The 20946-nt window shown below is 37.1% G+C and overlaps 1 protein-coding gene across 1 annotated transcript in view; it reads right to left on the bottom strand.

Annotated features, from left to right (window-relative positions):
- The window catches only part of LOC122796497 (nucleotide-binding oligomerization domain-containing protein 1-like), a 636277-nt gene that overhangs the window by 494207 nt on the left and 121124 nt on the right, over positions 1-20946 (bottom strand). The window contains exon 3 of the mRNA XM_044065027.1: positions 1716-3513. Within this exon, the coding sequence (XP_043920962.1) occupies positions 1716-3513 (1798 nt within the window). The remainder of the gene's footprint in view (positions 1-1715; positions 3514-20946) is intronic.

Raw genomic sequence — 20946 nt, 5'->3', positions numbered from 1 at the left:
CTGGATCACTCCCTAATACCCTACTCTTTCTTCCACTAGGAAATGAATGGGGCAGGTGGCTATCTCCCCAAAGAAAGAACAAATGGGTCAATTGGATGCAGGAAGGATAACCATTAGATTAACCCTGAGGACTCCAAAAAACAAGGTAACCTGCTCTGTGTACGCATAAACATAACTGTTTCCCTCATCACCAACTGCAGGGTTAGATTGCTGGTACATAAAACCTATGACAGGTTAAAAAAAATTACAACAGAATGTTCTCATTCTAAGTTGGAGGCTTTGATGAGTTAGCTATAAAAACTGATTCAGTGAGACGTTCAATAGCTGGGTGGTGTAGGTAAGCGCTAAACACTGTGAGAATAGTTAAAGCACTGTAATTCATCCCTGGTACCATGATGCTGTGAACAAATCAAATGTATGTTTTGTCATTTAATTGTCATAATTTAGTTTTATCAAGGGCTTAAGACAGTAGGAAAGGAAGAAAATACAGAAATATTTGAAGATGATCAGTTAATATTACTTTATAGATTAAAATAACAGTAGCAGTCTACTGTCTGTGAATGAGCTCCTGAATAAAGCAAATATGCTGAATAGCTTATTAAAGGGAAATTAAATTGTCTATTCAGCAAACAAATGATTCATCTGAGAGCATTAATATATAATAATTTCATTTATTTTTTTGACTGCATTTCCTAAATATAAAAGGTAAGGCAAGCACACTGCCACATGGTCGGGTGAGGAATGAGTTCAAGTCCCATACACCAAATAATGTTCATATAAACAACCGAAATATAAGACAACAAAGTCTGCAAGTATATATATATATATATATATATATATATATATATATATATATATATATATATATATATATATATCGGTCTACTTCAAATTAAGGAAAGACCACTTGCCCAAAAATGAAATCGCCGAGACAAGATGTCCAAAACTGATTTTAACGATCAACCATATTGCCGAAACCTTTCTCAGGGTAAGTATCCATTTATTACCATACTTACCCTGAGAAATGTGTCAGTAATACAGTCGTGCATTAAAATCAGGTTTTGGACATCTCATCTCGGCAATTTTGTCTTCAGGTAAGTGGGTTTTTGTTAATTTGAAGTAGACCCACACACACACACACACACATATATATATATATATATATATATATATATATATATATATATGGGTCTACCTGAGATGGTCGACAAGCCATTTGATCGACTTTCATTTGGTCAACAATTCATTTGGTCGACAGGCAGATTTGCCCCCCTCCCCAATGTTATGCAACCCTGGAGTTGATATATATAGTTAGGGGGGGTGTGGGGGGCAAAGCCCCCCACATAAAACTGCTTGTCGACCAAATGAACTGTCGACCAAATGAAAGTCGATCATATGGCCTGTTGACCATGTGATAGGGATTCATATATATATATATATATATATATATATATATATATATATATATATATATATATATATATATATATTTATTTATTTATATATATTTATATATACATACATATATATATATATATATATATATATATATTTATAGGTGTATATATATATACACACACACACACACACACACACACACATATATATATATATATATATATATATATATATATATATATATATAATTATTATATCAGGATAGCCACAAAATTACATAACATATATCTGTAGCACTTGTCTTGAAGGATGCTTACCTCAGTGTTTTAAGTTTACCAAGGATAGGTTGGAGTTCTTTTACACCATGATCATTTATGTTGTTGTTGTCCAGTTCTATTGACAGAGGCCTTTGCATGAGTCTCAGAACTGCTGAAAGTGCACTGCAGTCTGCTGAATGGATGTTGCAGTATGTCAGCTTAAGGAAATTTGCCCTAATTTGACTAGCTGCCAGTTGGGCAACCTTTATACTCTGGGTCTCATACACACACTTCATCAGCCAAACGAACTGTGGAAGGGCCTGCACTTTGACATCTTCTCCTATTCTGGAACGAGGGAGACTTTTCAAGTGTACATGTATATGTTCTGTGAGGTGAGAAAATAAAATGGTATTCTTCTTCTTTAAAGACTTGGGAGATGTTAGCTGTTTTAACAGAAGAAGATTTTTCTTGGAAAGAAGTCCACTTACAAAAAGTGCCGTAAAGTTGAAATATTCATTAGCTGTTTTACATTTTACTTCTGTTATTTCTGAAGCACTTCCATGACACAAACATATTTTTTCAAATCTAACTGAATATTTTTCTTTGTGTAAAAAGAAAATAAAATCATCTGAATTCACTCCATTATCTAAGATTAAAAATAGTGCAGCAAAAAAAGACTGTATCGTTAAGTGAAGGAATTCATATGTTGCCTGGCCACCGCATCCACTGTAACGCTTTACAGGTCTCAGAAATCCCAACTGCAAATCAGCCTCAGAAATGTTTGCTGATACAATTTCATCATGGGAAAACACAAAAGATGCCCTTTGCATACCTAGCAGAGCTAATCTTCCAAAATTGAGTAAAACCTCTTTCTTTGCTAAGAATGTCTCAACCTGACTTCTGGTCATTCTATGCTTTGACTCCATTAGCAGACAGCGATTTATAAAAACCTCTACCATTAATAGGTAGATATCAGTTAAGGTGATTTGATGACCTGGCAGTCCATATGTATCAGTAGTTGAATAAAACTGTTCATAGCATTTAAATATAATCCAACAAAACAAAGGAATGGAACACAAACTGTACAGATGAGGATTGGCTTCAAGTTGACTTTGTATTAACGTCTGTGTGTGTTTATCTTTGAATGACTTTTGCAGATATTTGAGCAGTTTCTCTTGTGAAAAGCCCTTTAGTGTAAAGCTCTTTTTTATGAATCTCCTTGGCACTTCAGTACCAGTTCTTGTGCTCAGAATTTTTTTGGATCCTTTCAAAAGGTGCCCTTGCAGAAGGTTTATCAGTAGACATAGGGGCTGGGCCTCCTGATATGGACACACAATGTTAGGGATGTTGCCAGTGTGAAAGTCTAAAACAAGTTCATCAAATCCATCAAAACTGAACATGACTGTGCTGGGGTTTTGTATGATGTACTGATATACTCCTTCAACATCCTTGTCAGGGTGACAGTTGTATCTGAACAGCAAATCTTTTAATGAACCATGATTCTCAATTTGAAAAAAGCTAAACATTCTGCAGCGAAACTGGAAGAAGAACTTGATATCTGTACACAGTTGTTCAGTAGCCCACATGTTTTGTAATTTTTGTAGCAGCACTGATTTCCCAATGCCAGCATCACCAGTTATCAGAATAATTTCACCAGCTGTGTTTAGTGTCCCCTCTTCGGTAAACAATTCCATTAAGTTACTTACATTGCATTGATGCTGGTTATATTCAGTGCTTGCTTCTAAAACTGTATCTGTGAAGTTTTCATCGAGCAGAATCTCCTCCCTCAGGGGATATGATGTCATGTACTTACTGTCTTCTAGAAGTTTACATCTCAGTTTCTCTTTGTATTGATCAACTACGAAAGAGAAAAGTAAGAGACACATTCTTAGTTCTGTGTTCTTGTACTCATGAAAAAGATTGATTTCTTTACTGATGCAGTTTTGTAGCACATTGTGCTCATTTCAAATGTCATTTATTTCTTTACTGCTCTTATCAATTACTGAACAGATTAAGCTTAGTAAACACATATCCAAATGCTAATCATAGCAGCTATTGTTTTTAATTGGACCATGGATCATGCATTATCTTAGCATGCAAAATTACATTAAACTAGATCAAACAACATACTCTCAACTTCAAACATTTTGCTGCATATGGTTTGAAGTGAAATATAACATGTTGAGCAATATTTGACAATAGAATCAAACATATTCTTATTCTGCCTGTTTCTATTTCTGTTTGTAGCTTTCTCATGTTTCTAACTGCTGTGTGTGTGTGTGTGTGTGTGTGTGTGTGTGTGTGTGTGTGTGTGTGTGTGTGTGTGTGTGTGTGTTTGTGTTTATAATTATGTATGTCAAAGATATGGATGATTTAGAAAATTTATGTCAATCACCTCCCAGCCTCATCTTGCAACCAAAAGCCTTTTCAGTGATGTTTAAATACACAGAAAAAAATCTCAACAGTGGCTGTGCTTACTACATGCTTTGTCATGCCATGAAATCTGTCTCAGAAATCTTTGGTTATAGTTCAGAAAACATTGACAATGAAATGGCTCTACTAACTGTTTTAACCTGACTAACAATCAAAAACTCACAATTCCCCGTCTGCTACTCTGTCTGTAACTAAAGATCTCCACCCGCTGATAAACCTTACAACAGGACTGACCCAAGATCTAAGGACTGGATTGGCTTCTAATTTACTACCCACTCATTTTCAGTAATGCTGATAGTAACCGTGTTCCTATATTGGGCATCTACTGGGCAAATCCCTGTAAGATGTCACTTTAGTATTTATATAATAGGTGGTACGTTCCTTCCATCAAATATTTCTTATAGAATTTGCATTGCACAAATTGAACACCTCTTTCCCTTAAATATAGTAAAGAAACAATCCTAAGCCTATTAAATGAAAATTTAATTTTAAGGAAACTTAGGGATAAAGGCAGCTGTTTCCCTGAATCACTCCAGATATGAGATCTCTTATATAAGAAAAAGATAAAGCAAGACTTAATTACTCCATTACTAATACCCCTTCTTTATACAAACAAGCAAAGAGCTTCAAAATAAATGCAAGACATCTATTCATTTTCAAAAAGCAAATTCTTCAATACACTTTAACTTCAAACCTTGCTATACCCCAAAACATTTTGGAGAAATATCTCAGCATAATTAAAACAATATTAATTCCAGCACTGCTTCAGTGCCAGACTTGGATATCTTACAATACTACTTTGCCCAACTACTACTCAAACAAAGCATCCTGATGAGCAGTTCATATTCGAGTTCCAAATCCTACCAACCTCATATACCCTTAATCTATTAATGAAAATAAATGTATCTGGTTCCTTTAGCTCAGGGGTGTTAAATGTCCAGCTCCTAAAAATCTCTAGAACTAAAATTGTTGTTTTATTTTGCCGTTCTCTTCTTTAACAGATACATCACAGAGGGCTCCTTCCTCAGCTTCTGGAAATTAACACCCCTATCCTTTTCCTGAAATAAATTGTTTGAATTGTATTTTATTACATCAGTGTCTTCCCTGATCAATGCTGTCTTTTCACTACTACCCAGCATTGTTTTCAGCCAAATATAGAACAAATGCAGTCTTTGTTTAAGTGTTTGCACCAGACGGTTATGACTTTACTGTAGCAAGGCTTTTATTTTCATGCACATAAATCTTCAAATTGTATGTTCTTCTCAATGGAAGAAGCACTATTTGTCAAGCAGGCAGCTTTATGTTAAGCTTAATCACTCCTCCTCCAGTCCTGGAGAGGTATATAGTGGGACACCACAAAGCTCAGTAGTTTCTTAGTAACAAATGACAGAACTACATAAACCTGCAAGTGATATGGCACGCACATGATATTGCCCTTTAAGCCACAGTTCCCATAGTCACTCAGCTGTTTGTAGTCAGGTGTCCCCATCTTAGAAGACTAATCTGTCAAATTGTCTCCCAATCAATGCAGTAAAATGTAATACCACCCTATTTACACAAAGAAGTATTCAATCAGTCCTCTAAACTCTCTGAAATCTCCTCTCAAAGTAGGGGATTGTTCTTTAAATTAACTGCAAAAAGTAACGTGGTGTGTTATGGAAGAATGTCTCCACTTTCTCAGAATTGTGACTGAAGTTATCAAAAAGGCATGCAAAAAACTGAAAACCATGCTGGATTAAGATCTCATTCTCTATGACTACCAAGCCTGAGAGGCATGCATGTCATCCTTAAACTTATGACAGGGTGGTTTTAATGGGGCCACTATGAGATGGCTGTGGATAACTGACTGATAATGAACTGGATGAGCCAAACCCATTGACCAATCCACACAGTAAATTGTGGGTGACATACGTTGTACATCATTTTTACAGAGGAACCCCCCCCCCCAACAAGTCATTACATTCTTGCATCAATAATTACATACATGCATACAAATATTTCAAGCATGGACATTAATGCCCTTCTAGCTTGCCAATATACCAAAACACTTGTTCCATAATAAGTGTCCAGGCTATTCTTAAAAATATCTAAACTAGTACTTGCTTTAATGTAATTTGGTGGTCTGTTCCATGCATCAGCTGCTCTCTCAGAGAACCAATTAGTAGACTTCTCATTCCTATATAATCTTCTGTTTTTAATTTCTCCAAGTCGTTTGGGTTTCTAATACCATGACAGGAATGGAGCCCATTCCTAAGTCAAAGTATGATTAAAGTTCATGAAATTAGTATTGTTTCACTCTTTGATGTCAGCCAAAAGTGCTCTTCGCAACACCCGCAATTGCCCAGTAATGACTTCTTCTGCAGCTCCTACGGTGTTACATGAAATGGTAACATATCTAAATACGATTGTAAATTCTTTTTTATAAGACCCATTGCTTCTACTACTATTGGAACTGTCTGGGTATCTTTATTCCACATGGCTCTAGTTTCTGCCTGCAGATCCAGGTATTTTATGACTTTGTGTCTCTCTGTACACAGGACACTGTAGTCACTAGGTGTGGCGATTTCAATGATCAGTGCTACTTTTGTCTTCTTTTCTTGGACCACTATATCTGGTTTTCTGGCATCTGTCTTTTGGACTGTTGGTATTGGGTGATCCCATGTGATATAAACTTCATCATTTTCTATGATTCTTTCTGGCTCATGGTTCCAGTGTTTTTCAGCCACTTTGATATCACGATGTTTGCACAATCTCCAGTGTAACAGTTTTGTCACATTATTATGCCTTTCAGTATACAGTCCCTCTGTCATTGGTGCATCACAGCCAGCAACAAGGTATGTGACTGTTTCCAGTTTAGTTTTACAAAACCTACATATGTCTGTTTCTCCCACATGTTCAATGGGCTTTGTAAACCAGCATGTACATAGCCCACTATCTTAGGCTGCCAATATTAACCCTTCATTTCTTGATGTGAATTCACCTTTCCTTAACCATTCCTGCATTCTTTCTTGATCAACATGAGGCTCTTCTAGAAGTTTTCTATACTTGCAACTATATTTATGTTTTTTCCACATTTCTTGCCTTCTCATCTGGTCCTTTACCTTATATTTTTTCTTTTGTTTTTTAGCACATTCAGTTGCTGCCTGGTTTCTATCTACTTCTGGTTTGATTTCCATTCCTGCTTGACGTTGATATGCTTCTGCTAAATTAAGCAGAGATTTCTTCTCCTCATGTTTCAAAACTTTCACTACATTTGGATCTTGTGAGGTCAGTAGATATTTGTAGAGTCCCAAGATTGCAGATCTATACATGTAATCAATTTCAAGGAGGCCCATCCCTCCTTCATAAAGGGAATATATAATCTTGGTATACACTAATTTTTACAAATCATTTGGTGAACATGAAGCATCCTTCTTGTTTTGATATCCAATCTATCCAACACTTTTTGGGGTCAGTCCATCACTCCAAAACTATAAGTTAGGACAGGAAGAGCAAATTGATTTATGGCTTGGATCTTGTTCCTAGATGTCAATGCTGTTTTTAGGATTAATTCAAGTATTCTAAAGTACTCCTTACTGAGTTTTATTCACATTTGTTCATGTTTTATTGCTGATCCTTCATCAATTCCCAAGTATTTATACACTCCCTCTTGCTCAAGTTCTTTTATATCACATTCTTGTCCCAAACTGGTGTTTTCCTGCTGCTGCAGTTTTCCTTTTTTAAAGGTTGCTTTTGCACATTTATCAAGACCAAATGACATTCCAATATCATCTGAAAAAGTTTTGACAACCTGCAGCTGTGCTTTCAGTTCCTCATCTGATGAGCTATACAGTTTTAAATCATCAACAAAAAGAAGATGAGAAGTCATTAGACTTGTTGTTTTCTAGTAGCCATATTGTAGCCATGGCCTAAGCTGTTAAGTAAACAGCTTAATGGGTTAAGGGCAAGGCAGAATAGCAACAGTGACAAAGAGTCACCCTGGAATATCCCCCTTTGAATTTTTATCCCTGGGATAATAATCTGTCCTTTATCATGGCTTGATTGCAAAGTGGTCTGCCACTGTTTCATGGTTACTGTAATGTATTCAATCAGTGAAGGGTGTATCTTATACATTTTTAAGCAATCTTATATCCATGAATGTGGAATACTATCAAATGCTTTTTTGTAGTCAATCCATGCCATACTTAAGAGTCTTCCCCTTCTTACAGTTTTCCACTATAACTTTGTTTAACAACAAATGATCCTTTGTTCCATATGACTTTCTTTTATTGCCCTTTTGTTCTACTGCCATAATTGAGTTTTCTTCTAAATGACTATAAACTCTGTTGTCGTCAATCCCCATGTATAGTTTATACGTCGTTGGAAGACAAGTTATTGGTCTATAATTTTTAGCGTAGCTTGCAGGTTCACTCTTAAGTAAGAGCATTGCTTTTCCTGTTGTTAACCAGTGCGGTGTATGTTCAGGGTGTGCATATAAATAGTTCTTAATCATGGCTAAATTCTCATGCAAAGAAGATAATACTTTAAGCCAAAAGTTAGGTATTGCATCTGGGCCTAGGGTTTTCCAGTTGGAGGCTTTTCTCAACTTTGTTTCAATCTCTCTCTGTTATTTCATCCCATTTCATATTCTGTACCTTTAAACTTCTTATTCTTTCTTTTACTTCTTCTATCCATTTAGCATCTTTGTTATGTTCCACAGGATCTTTATAGCTACTTCTCCAAAATGTATCTACTTCCTCTTTTTTTGGCAGTCTTTCAATTCCTTTTACCTTATTTCCCAATTCTCTATAAAACTTTTTTGGGTCATCAATAAATTGCTTATTTTGTGCTTTTCCCTTATATTTATATTCATATCTTCTAAGTCTTTCCGCCTGTTTTGAAATTTTTAGTTTGTTATCTCTAATAGTGCATAATAGATCCTGGTCTGTTCTAATACTGTGCATTGCTTTTATCACATCTATCTTTCTTAGTATTTGTGTTGATCTATTCCCTCTTCTATAATCTTCTAACAATGATCCTTTTTGTCTTAGCTGCTTTATAGTTTTCTCTATTCGATATTTCCATGGTGGTATTACCTTTCGCCCCATCTTTTCCCTCGCTACCGTGTGTTCCTTTGGTAGAACTTTATCAGTTATTAGTTTAGCAGCACAGTAATATATTCTGTTTACTTCTGTTATATCGCATGGATCTCTATGGACAGTCCTAATTACTGTGTCCATCTTCTTCTGCATAGGTTGTCTGATGATTCTCTAGTATTTTTGTGATAACCCCAAACATTCCCAAAGGTAGTTGTCTCTAAATGCCCTATATAATTAAATAAGATCTCCTCTTAGATATCTTTAAGAGACACTGTACAAGTTTGGATATTTTAGTCTGTCATAGTAACTTAAATTTTCATATCCATGTATGCCCTTGGTGTATTTCTCCAGTACTCTTTCCAGTTTACTCATGTTTGTTTTCTTATAGGGTTTCCATATGGAAATTCCATACTCAAGTTTGGGTCTAATGTAATTAACAAACAATGACTTCATTATTTGTGATTTCCTAGACTTTATAAATCATTTTATATGATCTATAGTTCTATAACTATCATTAACCAATTGGTTGATATCGTTAGAAAAACTCATAGCTGACTCTATCCATATACCCAGATCCTTAAATGAGTCTACAGTTTCAATCACTGTGTTATTGTTGTCTTTTGGCTTTTCCCGGTTAGGGATCACCACAGCGGAACTCTGGTCCACTAATGATTGGCAGTAGATTTTCACAAATGCCGAGGTGCCAGCTCGACATTCAACCTTCAACGAAGGCACGCCCATTCACGCATGTCTTTCGAACGCTCACCCAACCGCAGGGAGGACATGCAGACTCCACACAGAAGGCACTCCCTGCACTTCAGCCGGGAATCGAACAGGAGAACCTCTTGCTGTGAGGCAACAACACTACTGCTGCACCACCATGGATCCCTGCTGTATTAAATACTCAAATTTCAGTTTATGTCTCCCAAATCTCATATGCTTAGTTTTTGATGTATTTATCAGCATATTATTCTCCCTGTGCCCAAATGGTCAATTTAGTCAAGCTATTTTGCAGACATGCCTTATCTGTAACACATGTAATCAGTTTACCAAATTTTAGGTCATCTGCATATAGACTGTAAAACACCTCCGATGAAAAAGTTAGGTCTGAACGATATACTCTAAATAAGTAAGGGCCTAGAACAGTGCACTGTGGGACACCCTGACTGTAGCCAAGGATTTTGCCTGTCCAGTTGCTGCACACTTGCCATGTCCTATTTGTAAGCCATGTAGTTATCCATCTTATCAAGAGTACATCAATACCTAGTTGTACTAATTTATTGATCAGTGTTATGTGTATAACCCTGCCAAATGCTGAAGTTAAATCTATATAAATTACATCACAGCACGATTTTTCATTCATAGCTATTATTACATTGTTATAGAACATCATGTAACAGGTGGTAATAGATCTGTTTTCACCATATGCATGCTGATATATGGTTTCAAGTCCCAACCTATCCAGTTCTGACAATAACTTATTTAATATTAGCTTCTCCATTATTTTTCCATAACATGAAAGTAGACTTAAGGGTCTATATGACTCTGGGTTTGTCCTACTTCCCTTTCCCTTAAAGACAGGTTTAATAAGCACATGTCATGTCTCCAGTCTTGAGGAATTTCCCCGCATTTATATGACCTAGTGAATAATAGATATAATGATACCATAAGTTCTTGCTGAAGTGTTCTCATGTCATTGTTACTGATTCTGTCTCCTCCCTGTGTGTTGTTTGAATCCAGTTTGCACAGTTCTTTTGCAATTTAATCTAATTTGATTCCAGTATCTGGGGTTACCTGGATGTCACTAGGACAACTTATCACCCCTTTTGTGGCACCAAACTGTTTTGCATAAGATTTTGCAAATATATCTATAATCTGTTGTGTCTGAGAATAAATTTTAGAATCTGCACACAGTTTAACAGTTAATGCGTCTTTACTCCTTCCACATGTTATGTATCTATAAAAAGTTTTTTTTATTAGCTCAATATCTTTATATAAATTTTCTTCAAATTTTTCTTGATTTTGTCTCACACTATGCTTAATCTGTTTGTCCAGCTTGTTTATTTCAGTTTCAAAGTTGTAGTTTGACCTCTCTTCCATTTCTTATATTTTTGCCTCTCACCTTAATCAGATATCTTGTCCTTATGGAAGTATATCTCCCTGATGTTGTATGCCTAGATCTTGATGTTAAAATTTTTTTGATTGTTTTGCACTCAAATAATTTTTCTTTCAAAACTTTTCACATTCCATCTGCAGTTTTTCCACTGAACACCTCATTCCAGTTAGTTTTACATAGTGACTGCTTTGCTTCTATATAATCTGTAATTGACCTTCTGTGCATTGGTTTAGATTTCAGTTTGGCAGAATTATCTAGCAACAAATTAACCATTATAACCCAATGATCACTGCACATCAATGGTAGTAAAACTTTGCTTGAAGTAACAGTTATTTATTTAGGAGCACAAACAATGTCTAGTATATTCCGTCCCCTGGTAAGTTTTTTTACAGTCTGAAGCAATTATTGTTCCTGAATATACGTTGTGAATAACTTCCGTACTAATGTTGTTGAATCAATATTATTTCAGTCTGTTTCTGGTAAATTTAAGTCCCCAGCTAATATTATCCTTCCCTCATGTGTTTCATGCAAGAAATGTATGAATTCCTGCATGAAAATAATTAGTAACTCTATGGTTGTAAAACTGATGAGAAAATAGAAACCACGATGCAAGGGTGTAAAACTGGAACGAGCAATTTGCGATCTCAGAGTTAAGCCAGCTAATGTAAAAACATACTAGGACTTATGCATTCAAGCACTTGTAATCAAGAAGATTGAATTCTGCCACTTACTGCTTACTGGGTGGCTAATATTTCAGTTTTAATATCCCCTCCACAAGGTGGCTTAGACAATCGTACTCTTATAAATGGCAGAGTGGACAGTTTTACTTCAGGTTCTCCAGGGGACATTCACTACTGCAGTATACGTACCTTACTTGACTGACTTTCCTTATCACATTCATTTTCTTTCTCTGACTATCTTTTTCTTTTTCTCACACTCGCCATGCTCTGCCACAGTACCTTACAAGCCTGCTCACTTGTGCACTTAACATCTAGCATTAGGTCATCAAAACAATCCTTTCTTCAAGTACATGTTCTGTAAGTAAATCCACTCAAAGACAAGTTCTTTTTTCTTGTCTGTGTTATGGAATTCTTCCTTTTCCTCCATCAGAGGCCTTAATTTATCTTTTTAAGATATATTTTTAAGATCCAAAAGGGAATTAAAAGCATTGTTTGTTCAATCAAAGAAAGTGAAAATATTGTAGGCCATCTCTTTGTCTTTCCTGCTATTCTCAGTAACTTAAAGTAACACAAGGCAACGTAGGTTTATATGTACTACACTGGGTCCTGCAAAGTATAAGTAGCACAACCCTACAAATGAATTTCTATATTTAATATGCATCTGATATGAACATTGAGCAGCGTCAGTGAAAAAAAGAGCAGGAATTCAAGGATTAAATGAATTTAGGGCACTGAATTCTTTATTGTAAAAGACAGACAGCGATGGATCCACCCAGATATACTTTGTACAGGTTTATTTATTTTACTAATTGGTAACCAGACAGATGAGTAGGTCTTTGTGAGTAATAGGAGATAGTAGATATAAGATTCAATAGCAGAGTTTTAATTGGAAGAGGACTTTATTGATGATATCATCAGTAGGGGTAGTAAAGATCAAAGACTGATCAAGGATCAAACCTATAACTGTGTGCCTAGTTCTGCAAAGGTTTTTCATATATAAAAAAATTATCCATAAGTTAGCTTGCTGGTGCTATGGAACTTTAGAAATCTGCCTTCCATTCTGCATGACTTACTGTGTTTCTTGTTCATACATTTTCACTTATCTTATAAAATTAGCACATTAATGGCTGTGATATAGGCAGTGTGTTGAGCCAACACATTTTGCTGCATAATATTGCCACTATTTACTGTGACAAATGCATTTGAGAGCTAAAGTGCTGAGTAATTATGAATGGAACAGGATAATATTTATTGTCTGCAGCATTCATGTCTCGTTTTGTATTGCATGTTAATGCACTATGTGTAGTCTGATGAAATAATTAAAGCTAAAATATTGCTGCTGAGTAGACCCGAAGGTTCTGAGGGCAAGTGCATGATGTTCTGAAAAGTTAAGGAGCTGGACAGTGTTATGCCTACATGGATAGTGATTTGATTTAAAGAAATTCATTGAATGTAATCCTGGCAGCATAAGAAAAAAGAGGGGAAAAGAAAAAGTAATTGAGGTCTCCCAGAATAAAGTACAGTTAGGATTGTTATTATTATTATTATTATTATTATCATCATGAGAGGTTTTCTGGCCTTTTTATTGTATACTGCATATTTCAATTTGATGTTTTTATTACTATTTTGTTTATGTTATTGGTATAGACAGTGCATATGTTATTTCATGTAGTTGTCTTTTCAGCTTTGTGATTTAGGTTTTCCTGTCCAGCTGCAGCTTGCTCTGTTAGGTGAAAGTGAAATACAACTTGCCTGAGTTTAGCATAATATTGCACTTCTTCTTCTTTTTTTTGGCTTTTCCTGGTTAGGGGTCGCCACAGTGGATCACCTGTCCGCTAATGATTGGCAGTGGAGTTTTACGGTGTCGAGTTGCCAGACCAGAGCCCAACCTTCCACAGAAGGCACACACATGCACACACTCACACCTAGGGCCAATTTAGAGTGTCCAATCCACCTACAGCATGTCTTTGGGAGGAAATCGGAGCACCCGGAGGAAACCCACGTGACTACAGGGAGGACATGCAGACTCCACACAGAAGGCACCCCAGCCAAGGATCGAACTGGAGAACCTCTTGCTGTGAGGTGGCAACGCTAACCGCGGCACCACCGTTGCCGCCCTTAGCATAATATTGTACTAATTAGTCTAATTTATCATGCACAATCCTCTGGAGTGTCATGGTCTGCAACAGAGGTGTACAATGTCCTTTGTTAGAGGCTGATCTTCTTATCTACTTTACACATACCGGCATAGCCAGAATGAGCAGTAAGGGTTGAGGGAGTTTGAGACAAAAGTAGGTGAAAGTGTTTTAGAGTCATTAGGAAGTTCCTCAAATTTGACGTTATCCATGGTCATGAAATTAAGACTAGAGATGACATAAGAAAAACTCATGTACATTCAAATAACACCCTCCCTTTCAGAAGGGTAGCTGGGCTAGTACTATTAACTAGCACCCCACTCCCCTCAGCTCTTCAAATGAAAACCCCCCCAAAAACACTTTACGGTTATAAACTGATTGCTACATTGTAAGTGAATGGCTTATTACATGTAGATCTATGCACCCCTATGCTCTTCCATTGAAGAGGAAAAGAAATGGATGTTCCTTCTACTGGCACACCAACCAGGTTGCCAGATGCATGACACCCCCCCTCCCACCCCAGCCATTCAGGTCCCGTTCCTGTGCTCTGTCTCAAACCTTCCTTCAGCATCTTATATTAAAAAAAAATAATAATTTCTTCTTTTAAACTATTGCAAACTGCTTGCTACAAATGTAGCAAATCATTGCTACATTTTATACCCTGCCTGCATGGAGCACTCATGTTTTAGTTTAAAAAAGATGCTTCTTTTTAAACTGTAGTAAACTGCTTGCTACAAATGTAGCAAAGAGTTGCTACAGTTTGTACCCTACTTGCATGGAGTGCTACTATACTCAGATTTTAGTTATAAAAAAGTAATTTTTTTACTTTTAAACTGTAGCAAACTGCTTGCTACAATGTAGCAAGCAGTTGCTACAGTTTAGACCCCACAGAGAGTGCTCAGGTTTGACCACAAATCCAAAAGCAGCTTTTAAAAGCCAGTATTGGATTACAGAGACATTGGGATCGGCTGATCACTCCCCTCAGCAGTTTGCACTACTTGCCCCTTTCGCTCCACCCTAGCTATGCTACTGTTCCCTTTATTCAGCTCCATGCCATTAGGGACACAGTGGTCCTAGATATCTTATATTCCCACTTCAAATGATTCAAATAATACCAGAACCAGGAGCCTAAGTTTTTGTCAGCAGATAAATAAAACATAATGGATAGACAGGTTTTTCATGCATTCCCTCCCAAACTTCTAGAAGACACTAACCCTGCAGATTAAGCAGTATGATAAATTATTATCCTTCAAATAGGATATGGATGACTGGATGGGTGCCCACAAACTCATCCGAGGCTTGGCTGGTTTTGCCTTCTTTAAGAAAGGGACTACAACCTAAGGGTGAGTACTGGCAAGAAGTAAATGGTTTCAGAACTCATTTGCCTTAAAATTCCTATGAGTCCTATGATCACCATAGCTATGTTTTTCCAGGGTATTAAAATGTCTTCCACAGCATTAATGGCTAAAGGCCTTTAGATCACATTACATAGTTATGCCAATAGAAAAAAGAGAAGTGGTTGATTTAGTTAGCCCTGTTTGTTTATCAGCCTCTTTCATTTGCCTTTCCTACTTCCTTCTCCTAGGCTGCCAGCATCCCAGGACTTCTTCTGGGAACTTAACAGTTCATTTCCCACAGGGGATCTGTTTCAGTTATCCAGAAGTCGTCTAGTACACTTGATACCTGGTGAAAAAATTATTGTTGACACCAAGCCAAACCTCTTGACCTCAGTCTGGTAGTCTTGCCCCTTTTTACTTCCTTTGAATTTCATCTTAGGCATCATTCTATCACATTGCTCCCCTCTGTAACACCTAAGCTTAAAATATAGGAAAATGGGAGCATGTTAGGTCAATGAAGATAGTTTGGTCAAACACAGAATGAGCACTTATCTCCAAAACTACTTTTGTTGACAGTGGAGATTGCCTTTTTCTCCACTAATGTGCATCCCTGGAGTTGGCATATAAAAGACTGGAGGGTGTGGGGGCTGCACCCCCATAAAAGGGGGGGCAGGGGGAAATGTCCTCCTACAAAACAAATTGTTTTCTAATGTTCACGAAGGTAGTTTCAGTGAACATTTTCTGATCTTTCTGCTTTTGCCAAAACTACCTTCTATGAGTTGCCACAAATCCAGAAAAATATATTGGCTGTGTGGAATAGAACGATGTAGCCTTACTTTTGGCTAGGACAACCCAAGATTGATTACTGGTTTAGGCACTGAAGGAGTTGACCAGGGAGGATGGTAAACTGCTGCTGTGAACTTCACATGATAGAGGGAGGCAGGTCGTTTAGTCTGCAGTGATTCTGCCTGTCACAGTGAAGTAAGAGTTCCAAATGTAGTGATGGACAAGTGGTATACACTTGGTTTTCTAAAGCAGTAATTAGCAATATCATTCTGGAGCATGTATGAAAGCATGTGTATTACAGTAAAAAAAGTCAAAGTAAGCTGTTGCACAAGAAATTTCATACATCAGTTGCTTGGATGTAGGTCTAAGGCCATCAGTACAAAATTCTGTCTGAATGATGGCCTCTTATGATATGCTCTGTTTCCAAAAGGGAACAAATGGATTGATTGAGCTGATGGTCTACTGAATTTGATCAAATGACCCAAAAGCTGATGTTCACAGTGCCGCCATTGCAAACATTGACATGCAACTACACATACACCAAGTAACAGCTTTGGCAGATGCTAATTATAAACTTAAAAATAAAGCAAAAAACAATGTTTTTGCAGGGGTGGAAGCAAAGCTTCTCTACACCCCCACACCTCCTACTAATTAAATATACTAACTCTGAGATCACACAATATCATGGAAATGCCATATTCTCCTTCCTCGAATATCATGGGATCTTTCACACCAGTCGACCATTTGTTTAGTCAACCAAATTTTAGCAACTATACAGATATCAACCAGCTGCACTACTGACAGTAATCAGTGCTCTGATATATATCTTTATATATATATACACACACACACACACACACACACACACACACACACACACACACACACACACACACACACACACACAAAATCCAGATGATCTGTGATATGACAAAATAATTTAATAGCATAACATAAACAGCCCAGTAACCCCAGAATGGTTTTGCAAAAGCTTCTTCAATGGAAAATAACAGACAAACAGCCAAAGACATAAGCAAGCCGTGTGTGTGTGTGTGTGTGTGTGTGTGTGTGTAAGTTTGTGTGTGTGTGTGTGTGTGTGTGTGTGTGTGTGTGTGTATATATATATATATATATATATATATATATATATATATATATATATATATATATATATATATATATATATATATATATATATATATATATATATATATATATAGATATATATATAAATATAGGACTTTCTTACAACAATAGAAACATGTTGGTTAAAAGTTAGGTCAGTGTCCATATATGTTCCCAAATCATGAAAGACTCCTCAGTACTTTACTATCTACAATTTTAATAACAACTGACATTGAGTGGTCTTTTTTCCATAAAACAACTGAAGCAGATTCTTTCTCATCTTTACTGAAATTTCACTATCTCTGGGAATAAGAACTAGTTTTCATATCACAGTAGTTAATTTTGTGCAATGAGCCACCATTGGTAGTGTGTGAACAATAAACAGCATTAGTGGAGAAAACCAAGAAATGTAGCAGCCTGCATAATATGAAAAATGGATGCACAATAACATGGTAATTGTCAACAGTATTGCAATAAGGGCTGCCACAGTGCAAATGAGGGTAAATAATATGCCAGACTGATTCACGAATATCTCATGCCGAGAGATGCTAACTGACTCATGAATATCTCACGCTGAGAGATGCTAACTCCAAAGTTGTCAGCTGCAGCTAAAATGTAGAATTTCTAGAGACAGACTACAGAAAACATATATGGGGCCATTGCTGCACTAGTAAATCTGTCTATGCAAGCAGCTGGTGGCCGCAGACTTGTACGTGGTCTCCCTTGGTGCTGCCATGTCATCCATCAACAATGAACAAATCAGGTTCTGTATTACACTGAAATTGTGAACTGCTATTGTATGGACACAGGCCCTATGCAGGAGCTGGTTGAGATATTTCAGTCTCATATGCAGACCCTGCAGAGCTGTGGAGTAGCTATCCCTGTGGACAATCAAGGTATGTGTGGCTTTAAAATTACTAGTTACATAAACCTTTCAGTGACCAAAAGGAGACATAATGGATATATAAATATATATATATATATATATATATATATATATATATATATATATATATATTTATATATATATATATATATATATATATATATATATATATATATATATATATATATATATATATAGATATATATTTAGATATATAAATAAATATATATATATATATATATATATATATATATATATATATATATATATATATATATATATATATATATCAGGCATTTGACTTGAGGATACATCACCAGTGAATCAATGCCATAATACAACTTGTGTAGTAGCATATGTCACCAGCATTGGAATAAAGTCCCCACCTGTGGATCCGGGAAGAAGGTATATCAACTGCAAGGGATTGCACTCTGTTGACTGGTATTGGTGAATGGTTACAGCTTCCAAAGGCACTGATCTTGGCAGACCTTACAGGTGGAGCACCAAAGGGAGTACAATTTTTCTCTATCTGCTGCATAGAGAACACTGGGAACACCTGACCTGGGACTGCTATGAAGGTCCCCATTATAAAGTGGGTGCCTGGCACTGTCCTGCCTGGGCAGTGCAGATGCCACTTGCGTAATCCAGTGGTGAGCAGTGCCGGCACCACTACAGTGACCTGCAGTGGTACAATCCTGATGTTTTTATCAAGTGTGAAGAAGAGGTCAGAGCAATGGGCCCTGAGGTGTATTGTAAGCAATAGTAGTTGACTGTCTTGTAATTTGTCTTGTAATTTAAATATGCTTGCATTAGACTTCTAACAGGATTTCTTTATGTTTTGTCATTCAGAAATAGCTCATGAGGAAACCTTAGAGACCCCCCCCCCCCTTGGCAGAAGAGAAAGGAGTGGCTCTCTAACTAAAGAGGTATACATGATATTTTAGGATATTTATTAGCATTCGTTCATTAATACATATGCCACTTATGTGCACACACTGCCAGAATATATACCGGTTTCCATGTTATTCTGTAGTTAGATTAGTGCCTCTTACTTATTGCAAATGAAACTAATTATACCTATCATATAATGTTTATAACAGCAATATTTATAATCTGTCCCTGAGTTTGGGCCTTTGTCTCACTGTTATTGTTGGCTTTATCCAGAATTCTTGTACTAAGAGGTTGAGAGGAATGAAACATACTAGGTTCCTGAGGTAGCATCTGTTAGGACAGGAAACCAAAGCATTGCGCGTGTATGCAATTGACACTCCCACAAGCAGGACATATAACACAGGCATACCCTGCACTGGTGGTGTTCCCTACTGACATGGTCCCATCTGCCTCACTGTAGTGAATATCTTGACCACTAGGCCAGCAAGTTCTGTTGCATGCAGTATCTGAGCACAATGTGTAAGGCATGGTTTAACTCTTGTTTGGGTTACGTGACGGATATGAAACATTTGAAGGTAAACAGGTATGGGTTTTTGTCATGGATGGGCACTTGTGGGTTGTGTTTTTAATATGTGCTGTGGGGGGCTTGCAGTTTTACATTATTATTTTGTTGCGGCTCCATTTTCATTGGTGGATATGATTCCACAGACAAAAAGATTGCCCATGGTTCTGTCTGACACATTCAGTGTTAGTGATGCTTTCTCTGTACTTACCCATGTTTTTATTTGCATGGTCCTGTTATGTGTACTGCTGGGTACTGCTCTACTGTATGGTACTTATAGGGGGTCCACAGACAACAGTGTTCCATAATGTAGCGTACAGATATAACATGCCCGTGGACATGCTTTAAGTAGTGCACACGTACTTCTACATCCACCATAGGGGTTTGTGGTACTACAGGTAAGCAGAGGTTTCCAGAGATTTCTGATGTGTCACTGGAGCATATGCAGTTCTTGTTCACTATACATATGCATGCTGCTCATATAGGTCTTATGTCATATACGTAATAGTAATTTTGTTTTTACTCCCTCCCTTTCTGTCTCTTTGTTGCTACTTTTTTTTTTTCTGTTTGTTGTATTATTTCTCTCCATTTATATTTCCATTTTCCACAGTCTCTGCCACTTCTGTGTCAGTGGTACATCCTAGTTCTGCCTCCCCCTCCATCAGGCTTAGCCATCTCCTGCAAGAAGATTATTTGGCACCAAGCCTGCCTCCTTGTCAGCCTGTCAGCTCAGGCGAGGGGAGGTCACAGCCCTGTTGTCTCTCATGTGACTTCTGATGGCCGCTCATCTGAGGGAAGTGCAATTATTGCCTCCAATGCTGCCATGGCTACAGAGTTCATAATGTTGTGGAAGTTGGTTGATCAGTGGCTGGAAGGCTACACTGGATGCATGAGTGGCATTACATAGTTACATCATTGCCTAACACTGCCTTCTTCAAGTCAGGCATGGGCCAGTCTGGAGGATAGTCAAAATGTCAATTGATCTCTCCTTGGGTCTATCATAGACAGAGTGGAGAAAGGATGGTTATAACCACCATATCCTACATCCTGCCTTACCTCCTTTCTTATGTGCCACCTTCTTCCCCTATTTGTTGACTAATTCCCCCCACCACCACTGGCTTCCCATGGATTGCATGTCTATAATTCCATGTTCATCCCTCCAAAGTGTGTCAGCACCTCCCATGTCAATCATTGACTGCGTTTAATGATTGTTTATGTGCTCCTCCTTCTAAACCTTTTCTTCTTTCCATCTCTTGCCTTGC

Source organism: Protopterus annectens, chromosome 3.part0, assembly GCF_019279795.1.
Source record: "Protopterus annectens isolate FY-2018-M chromosome 3.part0, PAN1.0, whole genome shotgun sequence".
NCBI classification, from domain to species: domain Eukaryota; kingdom Metazoa; phylum Chordata; order Ceratodontiformes; family Protopteridae; genus Protopterus; species Protopterus annectens.
The sequence above is the reverse complement of the archived record's forward strand: the minus strand, read 5'-3'. Positions and strand labels throughout refer to the sequence as shown.